At 47.1% G+C, this 15,162-nt stretch overlaps 2 protein-coding genes across 28 annotated transcripts in view; one reads left to right on the top strand and one right to left on the bottom strand.

Moving 5' to 3' along the window:
• The window catches only part of TTC19 (tetratricopeptide repeat domain 19), a 30,631-nt gene extending 28,584 nt beyond the window's left edge, over positions 1-2,047 (top strand). For 5 of the 7 annotated variants that reach the window (XM_019980614.2, XM_019980613.2, XM_070774375.1 and 2 more), the window contains 2 exons: positions 432-594; positions 949-2,047. In XM_019980614.2, the coding sequence (XP_019836173.2) occupies positions 432-594; positions 949-1,082 (297 nt within the window). In that variant the 3' untranslated portion in view covers positions 1,083-2,047. Of the gene's footprint in view, positions 1-317; positions 595-948 lie in introns of those variants that run through there. The other 2 variants (XM_019980615.2, XM_070774377.1) reach the window with 2 other exon arrangements.
• A 1,106-nt stretch (positions 2,048-3,153) lies between these two features.
• Positions 3,154-15,162, bottom strand: part of NCOR1 (nuclear receptor corepressor 1) — a 115,230-nt gene continuing 103,221 nt past the window's right edge. For 17 of the 21 annotated variants that reach the window (XM_070774356.1, XM_019980591.2, XM_070774355.1 and 14 more), the window contains 6 exons: positions 14,532-14,678; positions 13,131-13,273; positions 10,306-10,359; positions 9,413-9,634; positions 5,818-5,997; positions 3,154-4,194 (listed from right to left, as the gene is read on the bottom strand). In XM_070774356.1, the coding sequence (XP_070630457.1) occupies positions 4,007-4,194; positions 5,818-5,997; positions 9,413-9,634; positions 10,306-10,359; positions 13,131-13,273; positions 14,532-14,678 (934 nt within the window). In that variant the 3' untranslated portion in view covers positions 3,154-4,006. Of the gene's footprint in view, positions 4,195-5,817; positions 5,998-7,302; positions 8,298-9,412; positions 9,635-10,305; positions 10,360-13,130; positions 13,274-14,531; positions 14,679-15,162 lie in introns of those variants that run through there. The other 4 variants (XM_070774363.1, XM_070774369.1, XM_070774371.1 and 1 more) reach the window with 4 other exon arrangements.

Below are 15,162 nucleotides of genomic sequence, written 5' to 3'. Positions count from 1 at the left end.
GTTTCCAGGTTTGTATCATTTTCCAGAGGGTCAGATTGCCGCTGTGCAGTGTGAATGATAAATGCACCTGACTTACAGAGGCAGACACCTGCCCCCAAGGGGCGCCGCTAGAAAAGACAGCCCTTCAGGGCATCCACAGAACACCAGACACTAGGGCTATGGAAAGTGAAGAGTTGCTCAGTCACGTCTGACTCTTTGCAAACCCCATAGACAAGTCTATGGAATTCTTCAGGCCAGAATACTAGAGTGGGATGCCATTCCCTTCTCCAGGGGATCTTCCCACCCAGGGATTGAACCCCAGGTCTCCTGCACTGCAGGTGGATTCTTTACCAGCTGAGCCATCAGGGAAGCCCAAGAATACTGGCATGGGTAGCTGTTGTCTTCTCCAGCGAATCTTCATTTGCAAGCAGCAGCTGTTTTCTCCTGTGTAGACCATTGTGCTGCTGAATGACCTGGCCACTACCCTGGACACACAGGGCCGCACTGACGAGGCCTGTGTTCACGCACAGAGGGCATCAGACCTGGCGAGGCAGGTGGAACACCCTGAACTGCATGTGCTGCTCAGCAATCTGGCTGCAGTCCTGACGCACAGAGGTGCGGGGTGCCCATCAGTGGGTCAGGAACTTGGGTGGTGGGCTGGGGGTGGGCAGTGAGCCCATGGTCCCTTGTTTCTGGAGTGCTCTGCAGGCTCCTCGTTGGCATGTGGACAGCTCGATGTGTCCTCACGAAGCTCTGCCCTCTGCTCAGAAACCTGCAGGGACAGGTCCCTTACCCGAACCTCTATCAGGGAAGGGCTCCCTGAGGTCCCGGTGTCCCATGGTCATAGCTTGTCTCACACCAGGTCTCACACCGTGAACTAGAGCTGTCCTATCGCACGTGCTTTCTCTTCAGAACATTTCAGAATCACGATGAAACATGCATTTTCTCCCTTCTCTCGGGCTGTTCCAGAACTGTACGCACAAGCAGAAGAGACCTATAGGGAAGCACTGAGGCAAGCGGAGCTGAAGAGAGATGAGGCTTCTGTGCAGCACATCAGGGAAGAGCTGGCCGAGCTGGCAAGAAAAAGCAGACCTTTGTCATGACTACTGATACCTCTGTTCCAGTCCTGGCGGCTCCCAATCAGTGGCTTAAATTCTCTCTCTGTGACATGCACGTCCCCTCAACTAAGCCTCGGTGGAGGACAAGCTGTGCTGTTTGTTTTGGACACCCCCCACCCCCCCTCCCCTGACTGTTTCTAAGGACCATTGTCAGGCGGTGCTCTGTTTTAATGGATGGTTGGGGAGGTGCTGAACCGTGCCAGGATAAGAGGGGCCAGTGTTCGTCTGGCGTGGGGGCATCTCTACTATAAGGTTTTGGTTCATTGATTTGCTGCTATGTCTTATTTTATCAAGACCTGGCAGAACAGAGCTACCAATCTCATGATGGTGAGTTGCTTTCTCTTATTCTCTATCTCATGATGACCACTGTGGGATTTAATGCATAAAAGAGTAGTATCTTGGTTGCTACAAAGCATTAGACATGAAGCTTTAAAGTGGGAATCGGGCACTTGGAAGTAGTAGCGTGCCCTTTAGATTATACATAAAAGTGGACTGCGTGTTGTTGTACGTATCTGGTTGTAGACCACTGTGAAAAAAAGAAAAGGAATGACAATTCCTACGGTCCCTCCCCTCTGAGCATGCACCCCTCTGGACCAAGTCACAGGGCAGAGCTGTCTGAGGGCTGCCAAGTCCCCTGACTCAGAGGGGAACCCTGGGGGTATTGTACTGACAGTAATGGGGCCATAGAGGAAGCACTGCCTGGACCCCAGCCCTAGCTCTCAGTCTGAATTTTGCTTCTCAGTCTCCCCGTGGGGGTCTTTGGACTCTTTCAGCCCTGGGAGAAGGTCAGTGTGGCCTAACCTGGATGGTGTGTCGAGAGCGTTGTCCCTGCCTTGGGGCAGTCCTGCAGTCCCTCTGGTGTGGGGGTGGGGAGGATGAACTAGTGCCTTTGGCTCCTGTGTACACGAGGAGGATCCATTCCTAATAAACCAGGAGATGCCACGACAGTATTGTACGTATTCAATACTGAAGTCTTTTGAGTTTCTCAAAAAGTCATTGACTCTTTAGAATTAAAAATACAGGAATTAGGCTCAAATCAGAATCTTCTATTAGAATAATCTTCTATTTTGCTGATATAAGCATCTTCTCATTGTCTCACCAGGTTAATTCCTTTAATCAAGTTTCAGTGCAGCCTGGTTGTAACTACTCACCTTGAGCATCTAGTGTGCGTTTACCTTTTCACAGCTGCATGAGTTGGTGAAAGGGAGGTATTCTTTGCTTCGCATGTTTTACTGAGGAAGTTCTCCCCCTCAGTGACACGGTCGAGTTTGCAGAGAGCCTGTCTGTACGGTTCCCTGCACTGAGGCCCCAGAGCAAGGAGGACTAACCACCGACTGGGCTGAAGTCAGAGGCCAGCTGCCCAGGCAGTGGTGCCCTGACCACCCCACCCGAAGCTTATTTTGAGCTCACTTACATGTGAGTGCAGCCACAGGCCTCAAGAGGTGTTAGCTAGCATTCCTGTCCTTCTTGCTTTTTTAAAACATGGGCAAAATTCTGAACCTGCGTCCACACCTATTAAACAGGGACTAGATGCCAAGGGATGGGAGGGTCTCAGTCACTACAAAGGAGGCTTGAGGACTAATGTTGAAAAACTGAGGTCTAGTTTGGAGTCTGTAAAGTCCTAGGGTTTATCATCTTGAGAGATCTCTTTCCTTTCTAAACACCTCCCCAAACCATTAGCATCCATGCGCTGCAGAAGGATGTGTCAGTGCTATGCTTGAGTGTATGAAAAGAATTTAATTCAACAGGCAGTTACTAATGAAGATTAAGACTGGTCCTCCAGTACCAGTCTTTTAAATTATTTGCTCCTTGAGATTCAGTGAAATGAAAACATTTGATGACAAACACTTGCCCACAAGGAATCGAAGTGAAAGTATAAGCACGAGGCAGCATGCAGCGGAAGGGCCGTCTGCTTCTCCTAAGCCCAGGAGAGCCGAGACACACAGCCGAGAGGCTCCATACCGGGTGTCACCTTCCAGCTCGGCCAGTGACACATCAGCTAACCTGAGACACCAAAGCCTTCAGTCACATCATCTACTACAGCTGTGGACAGGTGGACAGGGCAGTCAGATTTATTTCCAAACCAAAAGCTTTGCTGCATCAAATGCAGGCAAATACCCAAGGTGGGTTAATCACCAGTGTGCGTAACAGGGAGGTACGTACACCTCAAATAAGCCTTTAAAATGTTAGAAACTGAACTAGAACAATATCCATGCAGTACTGTTTTCGGTGCTTCTAATTAAAAAAAAAAGCCTGCCCTGGAAATTTACAATATGGCAGAATTGTTTCTCCCTTAGACCCTAATACGTTAATGTACAGATTTTATGGCAGCGTCTGTTAAAAATCTAAACATCTCCACAAGATTTTAAACATCACCGGGAATCTGAGCTTAGAAGGAGACAAAATTGGATAAAAGTACAGTGCCCCTGACAGCCAACACCATGAAACTGGGCTGTATGACGTTGTTTGGAAGGCAAGGGTTAAAAAGGTAGACAAGAGATTTCTTAAAAATCACCCCCAAGTTGATGTGCTGATTGAACATAAGTACACCAGATACTACAGCGCGGGGAACACTGCAAAAAAGGTCCTCTATTTACAGAGTGATTAGAGACATCATGGTTTCTTTACAAACAGATGTAAGAACAGGAATTACCCACTTTTTAAAAACTCTACATGTCGACCCTCCACTATTACTATAATCCACAGACCTGCCTGTATCAAGGCAGAGTTCTCCAAACCTCATTTGACCCCAAAATGAATTTCCATTGTCTCTTTACCGTCCATGGTCCAGGCTCTCCAGAAAGGTCTCTGGGCATAAATCCTAGGCGGGCAGGCATCAGGCCTGCAGTTAGAAAGGAAGCCACCAGAAACTGGAGCCCCCCCCCCACCCTGGGACCCCTGCCCACAGGTCAGTCGTCGCTGTCAGACAGCGTCTCGTACTGTGCGGACAGCAGCGGGGCTGGCTCCCGCTCCCAGATCCTGCTCGGCTGGTGTGGGGCAGCTGGGTTGGCCGAGGTGGGAGTGCAGGCGACGGGCGCAGGGGGCGTGCTGCTGAGCATCCGCATGGTCAGGGGGTTGTAGGGGAACTGTGTCGAGCCTGTGGAGAGAGGTGAGCACATCTGAGCAGGGCGCAGGGTCAGGGCAGAAGAGACCTCCCTGCTGTGCCGTTCCCAAGCAACCAACCATCCAGGACCACAAAGCCAGTGAGTACTCGAGGCTGGGCTGCTGCTGAATCCAAGTGGAACTCCTGGATTTTTGGCTCAAACTAAGACTCTGGTAACACAGGAGGAAGCAGGAAGTTTGGGGACAAGGGCCCAGCTCGTCAGGGGCAGACAGACCCAGGGACAGGCTTCAGAGGGGGACACACACACAAGCCTCACAATAGCACCACACCTCCTGCCAATGCCTAGACCGTGTCATTGTCTCCAGGAAGCCACCTACAATCTAAGAAATGCTAAAACCAGAGCACATACCACAGCATCAGAGACAAAAAAAAAAGTCATTGGCCTAGGAAGTTTTCAAACCAGTAAGCCCCCACTCTGCATGTGGTGGGAGAAACTATAAAGTGATTAAGTATACCTTAAATTAGGTTTTATAATACCAATAAGAAATTTGAATTGTGCCCTCCTTTAACTAGATTTTTTCATTGCTCTATTTGTGGAGTTAATTCCTCTGAAAAGCACAGATGAAACTCTAAAATCCACAGCAACTGTCCCAGTTTTACTTTAAAAAATTGTTCATTTTCAAGATGACCGTTATAGTGGAAGTGTTCATTACTCAGTCATGTCCGACTCTTTGTGACCCCATGGACTATAGCCCACCAGTCTCTGTCCATGGTATTCTCCAGGCAAGAATACTGGTGTAGGTAACCATTCCCTTCTCCAAGGGACATTCCCGACCCAGAGATCGGAAAACCTGAGTTTCCTGCATTGTAGGCGGGTCCTTCACAGTCTGAGCTACCGGGGAAGCCCACCATTATTATCATGGTTATTCATAATTTTTAAAAGGTTACAAAATGGGGACTTGCCTGGTGGACCAGTGGTTAAGAACCTGCTTCCAATGCAGGGGACTCAGGTTTGATCCCTGGTCAGGGAGCGAAGATGCCATAGGTCAACCAAGTATGTGCAGCCCAACTGCTGAGAGCAGGCAACAGCTAGACAGGCTGCTATACCGCAATAGGAAGCCCTGCACTGCAGCAATGAGAGGAGTCCAAGCACCACAACCAGGACCCAGTGCAGCCAAAGAGAAACAAAGCTTGTAAGTAGTCATAAAAGGGCAAACGTTAAAAATATCCTAGAGTTTTGTTTTTGTCTGTAAAGACAGCCTACAGAGGGGTGCCAGCTTTCTTCCGTGTTTGGCTTCAGTTCCCATTAGCTCCTAAGAACTTTCTCCGAGGACATCTGTGCGGAAGGTGTGGGAGAGCTGAAGCCACAGGCCCCAGCCACGCACCTGCGTCAGGTGCCGCTGCCGGCTCTCCACAGGTGCAAGGGGCCTGAGGGCAGCTGTGCTCACAGCTCTTCTTCTCTGCTGGTAATCAAATTTGCATTCTTAAAATTTTTTGGATTGTGTAAATTCAGTTTCTGTTAAGAACAGTGGAACCCTTTAACCATACCATAATGGAAAGCATTTTCCTAACAGAGCATCTGATTTTAGGAGCATCACTAACCAAGGCCCTGACGTCAGCTGCATGCAGACCTGCACTCTGGCAGCAGCCCCTCACCTGTCGAGGAAGGTCTGTCCTCCCAGGCCCAGCCCGGCGTCTGCCTGTGGTAGTCCCCTTCTGAGTGCACAGAGGAGACCGATGAGGGCCGCTCCGCTCCCAGGTAGCCCTGCCCAGGGACAGGTGATTTCGATTTCCTGCTGTTAGCCTTGCCGAGCAGCTTTGGTTTACAAACTCCTCCTGAAAGTGGAATAAACTGTCATTAATGACACATAGTAGTCACAGTCACAAACTGAAAGTGCACCCCAGTGCTGCTGACCATCTGCTGCAAGAGAAAGCAGGGTGGGAGCATGAAGAATCCAGACCCTGGTAACATACGAGAAAGAGCCAGAACTCACTCGCAGCAACTAAATTCAAAGGGGCAATGTCCGTCCTCATGCCATAAACTCAGAAACAGGTAACCAAGAAACTAACATTTCTGAAACATCATTTCTTTCTTGGCCTTGGAGCACAAAACTGCTAAGAAAATGAAAACGGTTTGACAAAAATCTTAAATCCTCACTATCTCTGCCCTCATCAATCTACAGAAGAGTGAAGAGAGGAAGGAGAAAATCTGCACAAGAGAAGCCCCTTCAAGCTGTTGGACATCAGCTGGGCTGGGCAAGTCAAGGAAGCCCTTTCTGCTTCTCCAGGCTGTTTAGTTGGTTTGCAGGCCTGGGAAGCCCCAACTGGGCTCTCACACAGAACATTAAAAGGATCTCAGAAGAGATCAGAGCCCAGGTCAGCAGCCCCAGCAGAATGGTTTCACCCTGCCCCCAATCCTTGGGGTACAGAAAAAAGGGAGAAAAAGCATTTTCTACCACTCTGTCTAGAGAGAGAAGAAATGCAAGTCCTTGGTGATAAAGAGGACGATATAACACAACAGAAAATGGGGGTGGGGTGTACTTCAAACACTGGGGAAAACTTGACAATACATGATGGCCATTTACAAAAGAAGCTCAAAGAAGAGATCACCAAAATGAATGAGGCTTATGAAAAGGCTTATTAGGAAGTCAAGCCATGAAGGAAAAGGAGACACTGGTGCAAAGGAAAAATTTGAGAGAGAAAGCAACAGAAAAAGGATCAAGATGATTAAAACAATGAGAAGGTAACAGAGTACAAAGACTATCCAGCAAAAAGGCAACTTTCTCAAATGGGAGAAAATAACTAAGGAACATGTGATAGAATTTTTTCCCCTGTACACAGAAACTGGGAAGGTACACATACCCTCTGGTGATGAGGGAATCGACACAGGCTGAAGAACACTAACACACTGATGGTACTTACTGAAGTTGAGGAAAAAAGGATTCTTTGGGCAGATAAAATGTCATCACTAAAAAAAAGGGGAGGTGGTGGTGGAATCTAGTCTTACTTCTTACACAGCAATGAACACCAGAAGAAATACAACCATGTTTACAGGAGGTTTTGAGAAAAGTATGTGTCTTAATAGTAGGTTGGTGCAAACGTAATTGCAGCTTCAGACCGTGAATTTTAAATCATTATAACTAAGCTCAAACATCTTTATTAATTAAAATAGGAACCCTTACAATCAACACATTTTTGCCATTGAGAAGTAAGTTTATTTCTGTAGCGTAAAAATCTGTACTTTGTGATTCAATGAACTCTTGGAAAGCATTTTCTGCATCTTGCTGGTTGTGGAAGCCTTTTCCCTGCAAAAAGTTATCAGGATGCTTGAAGAAGTGGTAGTCAGTGGGCGAGAGGTCGGGCAAATATGCAGATGAGACAAAACTTCATAGCCCAGTTCGCACGTCACAGAACCAATGCTTCAGAAGCTGAACAGTCAGGCTTCGTGCAGAATCAGGCTCTGTTTACCACTGCCAGTTGCAGGTGCTGCAGTTTTCGGTGCATCTCATCGATTTTCTGAGTGTACTTCTCAAATGTAATGGTTTCACCGGAACTCAAAGCTGTAGTGGATAAGACGGACAGCAGACCATCAGTGACCAGGACCTTTTTTTGGGTGCAAGTTTGGCTTTGGGAAGTGCTTTTGGAGCTGCTTCTTCCAACCACTTAGCTGGTTGTTACTGGCTGTCATATAAAACCCACTTTTCATGTCACAATCCAAGAAATGGTTCATTGTTGTTTCGAGTAAGAGAAGACAACACTTTAAAACAATTTTTTTGCAGCTCCTATGGCACCCACTTATCCAGCATTTTCACTTTTCTAATTTGCTTCACATAGATGTAGAATGGTCAACACTGAGTTCTTTGGCAACTCCTTATGTGCTTGTGAGAGGATTAGCTTTGATAATGGCTCTCACTTGGTTGTTGTCAACTTGGGGTGGCTGGCCACGATGTTCTTTATCTTGAAGGCTCTCATCTCCTTTGCAAAACTTCTTGAACCACCACTTATACTGTATATTCATTAGCAGTTCCTGGGCCAAATTCATTGTTGTGAGTTGTCTCCACTGCTTTATGACCCATTTTGAACTCGAATAAGAAAATCGCTTGAATTTGCTTTTTGTCTAACACCATTTCCATAGTCTAAAATAAACAGCAAGTAACAAGTCATTAGCAAAAAAACATAAGTGTGCATTAAAATGATGTACAACGTAACCACATTTAAGAAAGTACTCCAATATAGAACAGCAAATTTCAGCCATACAAAAACTAATTACTTTTGCACCAACCTAGTATTGTAATACCTGCCAAACCGTTAAACAAAGGCAGCCAAGAAGACCTTCTCGAGCAGGAAGGACCTCAGGACACAGCCTTTTTGAAAAAACAGGGTATGAAACCTCACCACCAAGAAATGCCATGATAAAAAGACTACACAACAAGGAGAACTCTGTAAATCACCAATATTATAACTTAAAACACACACACACATACACACACACATTTAAATCAATAAAACTTGAAGGTTAGAGCAGAAATTAGAAGACAAGTGCCTCATCTTTGAGCAGGAAGTGAATTTATATTGTCCTAATGTTAACATATATAGGGAAAAACAAAACCACTCATCTCTTTAATCATTTTCTTATCCTTAGTGAAATCTTTTGTGTGACCATAACAGTGTGACCGTAACAGGAAAACAGACCTGAAATGTTGCTGACCTTCAGTTTATTTTTAAGGCATAAGAGAGATTCTCAACAGATTAAGAAAAAAGGTTATATATTAACATAAAGCAGAGTCATCGTTTTTTGTGTGCTTGTAACAGGATGTGTAATGCCCTCATTCCAATAAGCTACCCTTTTTAACATTAGCTTTCTATACAATGTGATCGAAAGGATTTTTTTCCCCTTATTTTTTTCTGCAGCTTAAAATTCTTTTATATGGGGCCTGTCACTTTTATTACAATAGCAAGTCACTTTGATTCAAAAGCAGAATATGCAATTGCATCAGTATTACAATTACAATGTATGCACACAGGTAAGGACTAGATGAAAACAAAAACACTGATACACTGGAGGGTGACATTCTGGGTAGAAATTTTCATCCTTAATTTTATGTCACTTACAACATGTCTGAAGAGGTTGAAAAAACACTGAGGTGACTGAGCACATAAATGAAATCTCTTCATGACCCATCAGAACCTGAGGTATGGACTGGCTTTTTCTTGGGAGACATGGGGAAGAGCACAAAAATGAGCCCCTTACCTGAGTGAGGTGATGGGTCCCCTTCCTCCCTCCGGGTCTCGCCGCTGGTCACCACTGAGGTGCTGGCGCCCCCAGGCCCCACTGCCACCGGCTGGGGTATGACCACCCCGTGATCCTCCACTTTGTCGTCAAAGCTCCCCATGAGCGCCTTCCGGATGATATCCTCCAGCCCGAGGTTACTGGCAGGGTCAGCAAAGGAGTGGCCTCTGGAGCTCACGGAGCCTGCAGGAGACGGCACAGCACCTGCCTGACTCTGAGGGAGGACGGGAGCAGGAACCGCCCAGGACACACGGCCCGGCAGTGTTGACAGCACAGCCCCACAGAGGCGGCTAATCCCCTGAAAGCATGCGCTTTCCTGTGTTAAATCAGGTACCTGTTGGTGTGAAAGTTGCTTGACGGTTTTCTTCTCTACATTTTAGCTCTATAGTTTTGATTCTCTGTTCATTTATGTTTTCAACAAGTACTTGCTGCTGCTAAGTCACTTCAGTCGTGTCCGACTCTGTGCGACCCCATAGATGGCAGCCCACCAGGCTCCCCCGTCCCTGGGATTCTCCAGGCAAGAACACTGGCGTGGGTTGCCACTTCCTTCTCCAATGCATGAAAGTGAAAAGTGAAAGTGAAGTCGCTCGGTCGGGTCTGACTCTTAGCGACCCCGTGGACTGCAGCCTACCAGGCTCCTCCATCCGTGGGATTTTCCAGACAAGGGTACTGGAGTGGGGTGCCATCGCCTTCTCCATAACAAGTACTTACTGACCCTCAATTCACTTTTTACTGTGACTGCCTCCGTGTCCCCCCCACCCCCACCCCGACTAAATGATGTTCCTGGCATGCAGCCATTACGCAATGCCTATTTGCTGGACTGACTGCTACTGTATGAGTTTTCTGAATCTTACCTGAGGTGGTGACTGCTGGCAGATTAAAGATCTCAGTTCCTGGCTGAGCAGCTGCTGTATTTAAAACAAACATTCAAGTTAATTAACTGAGATGTGATGATCACGTACATGGAAAAAGAGAAAGTCTCCAAAAAAATTCTACGGTAAATTAACCTTATTTTCCATGATCAACTTTATTTTCTACCCATTAAGTGAAGGTAAAGAGAAATAATTACTTTTTTAAGGAAATCAGAACAGGAGTAATACAGCCCAGGAAGGAAAGGACCTTTTGCAGAGCCAGGGAAACACACATAGGAAAAAGCTGGCCTCAGGACAGGAACCCAAGCTTCCAGGGAAGAGTCCCTGCCAACAGCCAGGTGTGAGATTAGATCCTGGGGAGAATGCCCCCGTGAAAGGAACGAACATGACCATGTGTCTCTGCTGCAGTTGCCAGGGTGAGGCAGAGATCCTGCCTGTCGGTTCTGTTCATTTCTGCTAACTGTGCAGTCTGTCATTTGCTCAATTTGAATGACAGCAGCTTGGACAACCTGGGAACTACTTGTAAAGCACTGTGCCCAAAATGGAAGAAGTTTGGAAACAGATACCGTGTTTCTATCATGCCTTCCAACTCAAGGTTGAGAACTTGAAAGAAAAAGAATCCAGGAAGTAAGTTAGTAGCCAGACAAACAAGTGTCCCAGAGAAGAGCGGCCCTGCACCAGGGAGAAGGCCTGTCCACGCAGATTGGGGTGAGGGGGCCTGGATGCTGACTCCTGGGACAGGGAGACAGGGGGGTGGGGAGGAGGCGCCTGACTTATGGATCAGGGAACAGTAAACCGACTGAATCTGAAATAGCACAAGGGGGTAAGGAGGGCCTTGTAGTTCTCATAGAAACCTGGAGTACAGGACTTATTCATTACACAAATACATACCATTATTTGTGAAATGATACAAGCCATTACAAGCCATACAAATACAAGCCATTATTTGGCTGAATAATAAAATCATGTTCTTATTGGTCAAAAATGGTCAGGTGAAGACAATTTCATGTTGTTCAACCAACAATAACATACTGGACTTAAATACACCCTGTGGGGTTCAGGTTAGCAGGTACTTCCTGAGGCCCTCAGAGCAGAAATCATTTGGGAGCTGAGTGAAATGCCTTCCCAGATCCCCGCATTGCTCAGGACCGACAGGAGTGTAAGACAGGCTTACTAGAGGACATGATCGTTCCTCAGAGGTGGGGAAAGGCAGTTCGATAGTGCTGGAGGCAAACCAACACCTCAGAGGCCTGCTGAGCAAGACCGGGCTTCTGAGGAGACACAAAAATCAACCAAAGAAGCGGAGGAAGAAACTGGAAACAGCAGTATTGAAAACCAAGGGAACAGGGCATTTCTGGAAGGGGTAAGTTGTTCACTAGTGTTAACAACAGCAGGGAGAAAAGAGTCGCTAAGTTTAGAGCGTGAAGGCTTCTGCAGAGTAAAAGCACTGATGTCCTCAGTGGGAACCCTGAGCTGAAGCAAAGCCATCTTGGTTGCCGAGGGCTTGGACTTCTCGAATCTAGTAATTAAGAGCTGGGATAACTACACAAACAACATGTGACACTGGGCTCATCCTTTCTCCTCTGGGACTTTCAACCTTTGTTAATCACCATGTCACAGATCCAAACATAACTCCACCTGGCAGTTTCTAGTTGGCAGGGTTTACTGATGGTAGAAACCCTGGGTTCTGCAGGGCTTCCCCAGAGCCTTGGATCGCTGGATACATGTAAAGAGAAGGGGACGAGTGAACCTGGTTGATGGCGTGAGTGTGAAAACAGTAGGCAAGGAAGGTTCCAGCCCAGCTGTTCAGAATTCTGTCCTTGTGGGCATTTATGGGCAGCCCTGGTGAGGGTGTTGCGTGCAGAACTACTGGAGGCATGGACTCTGGAGCTGGCATCCATGAGTCTGAACCACAGCCCCATCACCTCAAGAGTCACTAAACCCAAGCCTCAGTGTCCTCATTTACAAAGTGGAGATGATGCCAACATGTGGCATGGAGAGTGTTGTGAAGGTGACAGGAGATAATACACATTGACGCTGACAACAGGGCCTGGAGCAGGCAGTGGTGCCCAGACCATCTGCTGCCGCTGCCTTGAGGCCAGCACCATCCTCAGTTGTGGGAGGTGCGCTTCGAAGGTAATCCACACAGACTGGTAGAGCAGAGAAAGGCGCAAACAAGTACACACATCGACACAGGACAGCAGGGAGAGGTATGGGCCGTGGGCAGCTCGTCGAAGGAGGCTGGTATTGGTACCAACACTAAGTCACTGGAACTGAACACAGGTCATGGAAACACCCAGTGTGGTCCCAGACCCTCTTAAGATGATGAATTGGGATGGGTCCTACCACAGTACTCAGAACCGACCGAAAGGCTAACTGAATGAAAGGTTTTTAGTGACCAGCACCTGGGATGATAGGAATGCTTAGAGCTGGCTGCCTGCGCACATCCACATTGGAAAGACAACTACAGGAGCACGACCTTGTCTGCAGACAGCTGGATGGTCTACCCAAATGAGGGGTAGACCAGGGGGTAAACACTGGAGAGCCAATCCAGCCCCATGTAAGACACACACTTCTGAGACCCACACTTGTTCGAAGAGAAAATGGGTAGCTGCACACGTGCTGGGTGGGGCTCCCTCATAGAAAGCCCCCAAGCAGAGCCAATGGAGGCCTGTGGAGGAGTTCATATTACATGTGGTTGGACCGGCCTGCCAGAGCCTCATACTCAAGGGTTACGTGAGAGGCAACATGGAACTATCATTATTTATGCACATTTTATGGGAGTTCATGAAAGAAATCCCACTTACCCATATCAGAGTCACCTCCACCAGAGGAGTTCAACTTACGAAAAATCTCTTGCTTCTTTGACTTCACCATGGGGGATGTGCTCTCGAGCTTGGTAAAGAATGAAGGCAGGTAGCTTATGCTGCCTGGTGAGCGGGAGTCATTCCTGCTGGGAACAGTCATGTGTTACCACCACACACTCCTACTCCCCTCCCTGTCCCACCCCTACCCCCAACTCCCCCACCCCCGACGAGTGCCAGGCCCGAGGCCCTCTCTGTCTGAGCACTGAGATATCTGGGGCCAAGAGGATGTCAGAAGAGGAGCCCTGGAGTGGAGACGGTCTAGAACCAAGAGAGCACACAGGTGGTGACAGGAGCCCTCAAAACAGCTTGGCAGCTCCTGTCTTCTCTGCAGCACAGACCCCGGTGCACTGAGGGTGACCACATAACCTGGGGACCGTTTAACCAGCAACATTACTTTGAAGTAACAGTAAGACTGTAACTACTAGCATACCTGCCTATAGAATAGCAAGCACTCACACCTAAGCGGTAGACAATTAGACCTAACAGCACAGCGACAATGCAGAAATAAAACTGCGTATTTGTTAGAATCTCTCCAGGCCTGCATGAGCGGAGTATCATGTAAAGGCTTTCACATTTCATCTGCGGCTTCCTATGCTAACACATTTAAAAACACAAGTCTCCTCAACTAGCTCAGGGCTACCCAGGAGCCAACTAGTGCCAGAGACGGTAACAGAGAACACATGAAAGGTGCTGATAACCTAATTGGGTCCATCACGCGAACATGACAAAGAAGGTAACAGAAAAATGACTTAAGATGTCGTCTCTGTCCTCAAAAATTCACAAGCTTAGGGGAAAACACGTAAACATATAACTGAAGTTACCATCACTCCCTTTCCAAAACAGGATTTCTTCCTCATTTCACTGAAAGGTACCAACACCTATTTGGGTGCCTGTGAATTGTATAGGGGCCAAACTAAAAGCGTCTAAACCCAATAGAATAAATATCTACTAATTCACAGGGTGGGGGTAAGGGTTAGAAACTGGTGAGAAAACAGCAAGCAGTGCTCACTGCAACCTTCCACGCACTGCACATGACACCAGGTGCCTGGCGGGCACTTGAGGTTCTCAATGTCCACACAGACAAAAAGGTTTTAAAAAAGATCCAGAAGGAATTAATTTCAAGGAGAATAATGAACAATTATTTTCTATCATCTACTTAAATATTAGAATTTCTTCAGTAAAATCCACTAGCATTTGATCACTAGGAAAACAAAGTGATTCTCCTGACATGTGATCGAAAGAGAAAAAACTGCACTGACTTCAGGAAAACGGAAGGCACCAAGTGCGAGCATGCACATGCGTGCACGCGCACGCACAGCCACGCGGCCTACCCCTACGCACCTCTGCTCCGCGGGCTCGGCTCCACGCTGGGCCAGCAGCAGCACACTGTCCTGCTTCTCATGCACAACAGGAGCCTGAGGCGGGGAGATGGGCTCATAGGGCTCCGAAGAGATGTGACTCCTCTCTGGGGACTTTCCGGGCCTGATGCTGCAACATATGAAATGTGAGACTGTCTTCTCAGGGCTCACCTCGGCTCACCTACACACACACAGACACTGGTTAGCTGGTTACTTCAGTCATTTCAGAGAACAAAAGTTGACACTGAATATTAGAAAAAAGTCACCTCAAATACTGTGAACTATTAATAAATCCCACTTATCACAACTAAAGATCCCGAGTGCCACAATTAAAACCCAGCACAGCCAAATATTTTTTTAAAAAAAATTAATAAAAGCCATCAGTGACCTTTAACATTATGCTTTCAATACCATTATAGGTTAGTATCGTTTGTCATTTCTTTTCCCAATCTACCCCATCCAATTAGAGGTGGCCATTTTTTACCATTTCTTTTAGCTCTTTGATTATTTAGATGATTTAGAGGTAACTACCAATCTTAGGCTTCCCTTGGGGCTCAGCTGGTAAAGAATCCGCCTGCAATGTGGGATCGAGACCTGGGTTCAATCCCTGGATT

Source organism: Bos indicus, chromosome 19 (genome assembly GCF_029378745.1).
Source record: "Bos indicus isolate NIAB-ARS_2022 breed Sahiwal x Tharparkar chromosome 19, NIAB-ARS_B.indTharparkar_mat_pri_1.0, whole genome shotgun sequence".
NCBI classification, from domain to species: domain Eukaryota; kingdom Metazoa; phylum Chordata; class Mammalia; order Artiodactyla; family Bovidae; genus Bos; species Bos indicus.
Note: the sequence above shows the minus strand (reverse complement) of the source record. Positions and strands in the feature narration are given on the sequence as shown.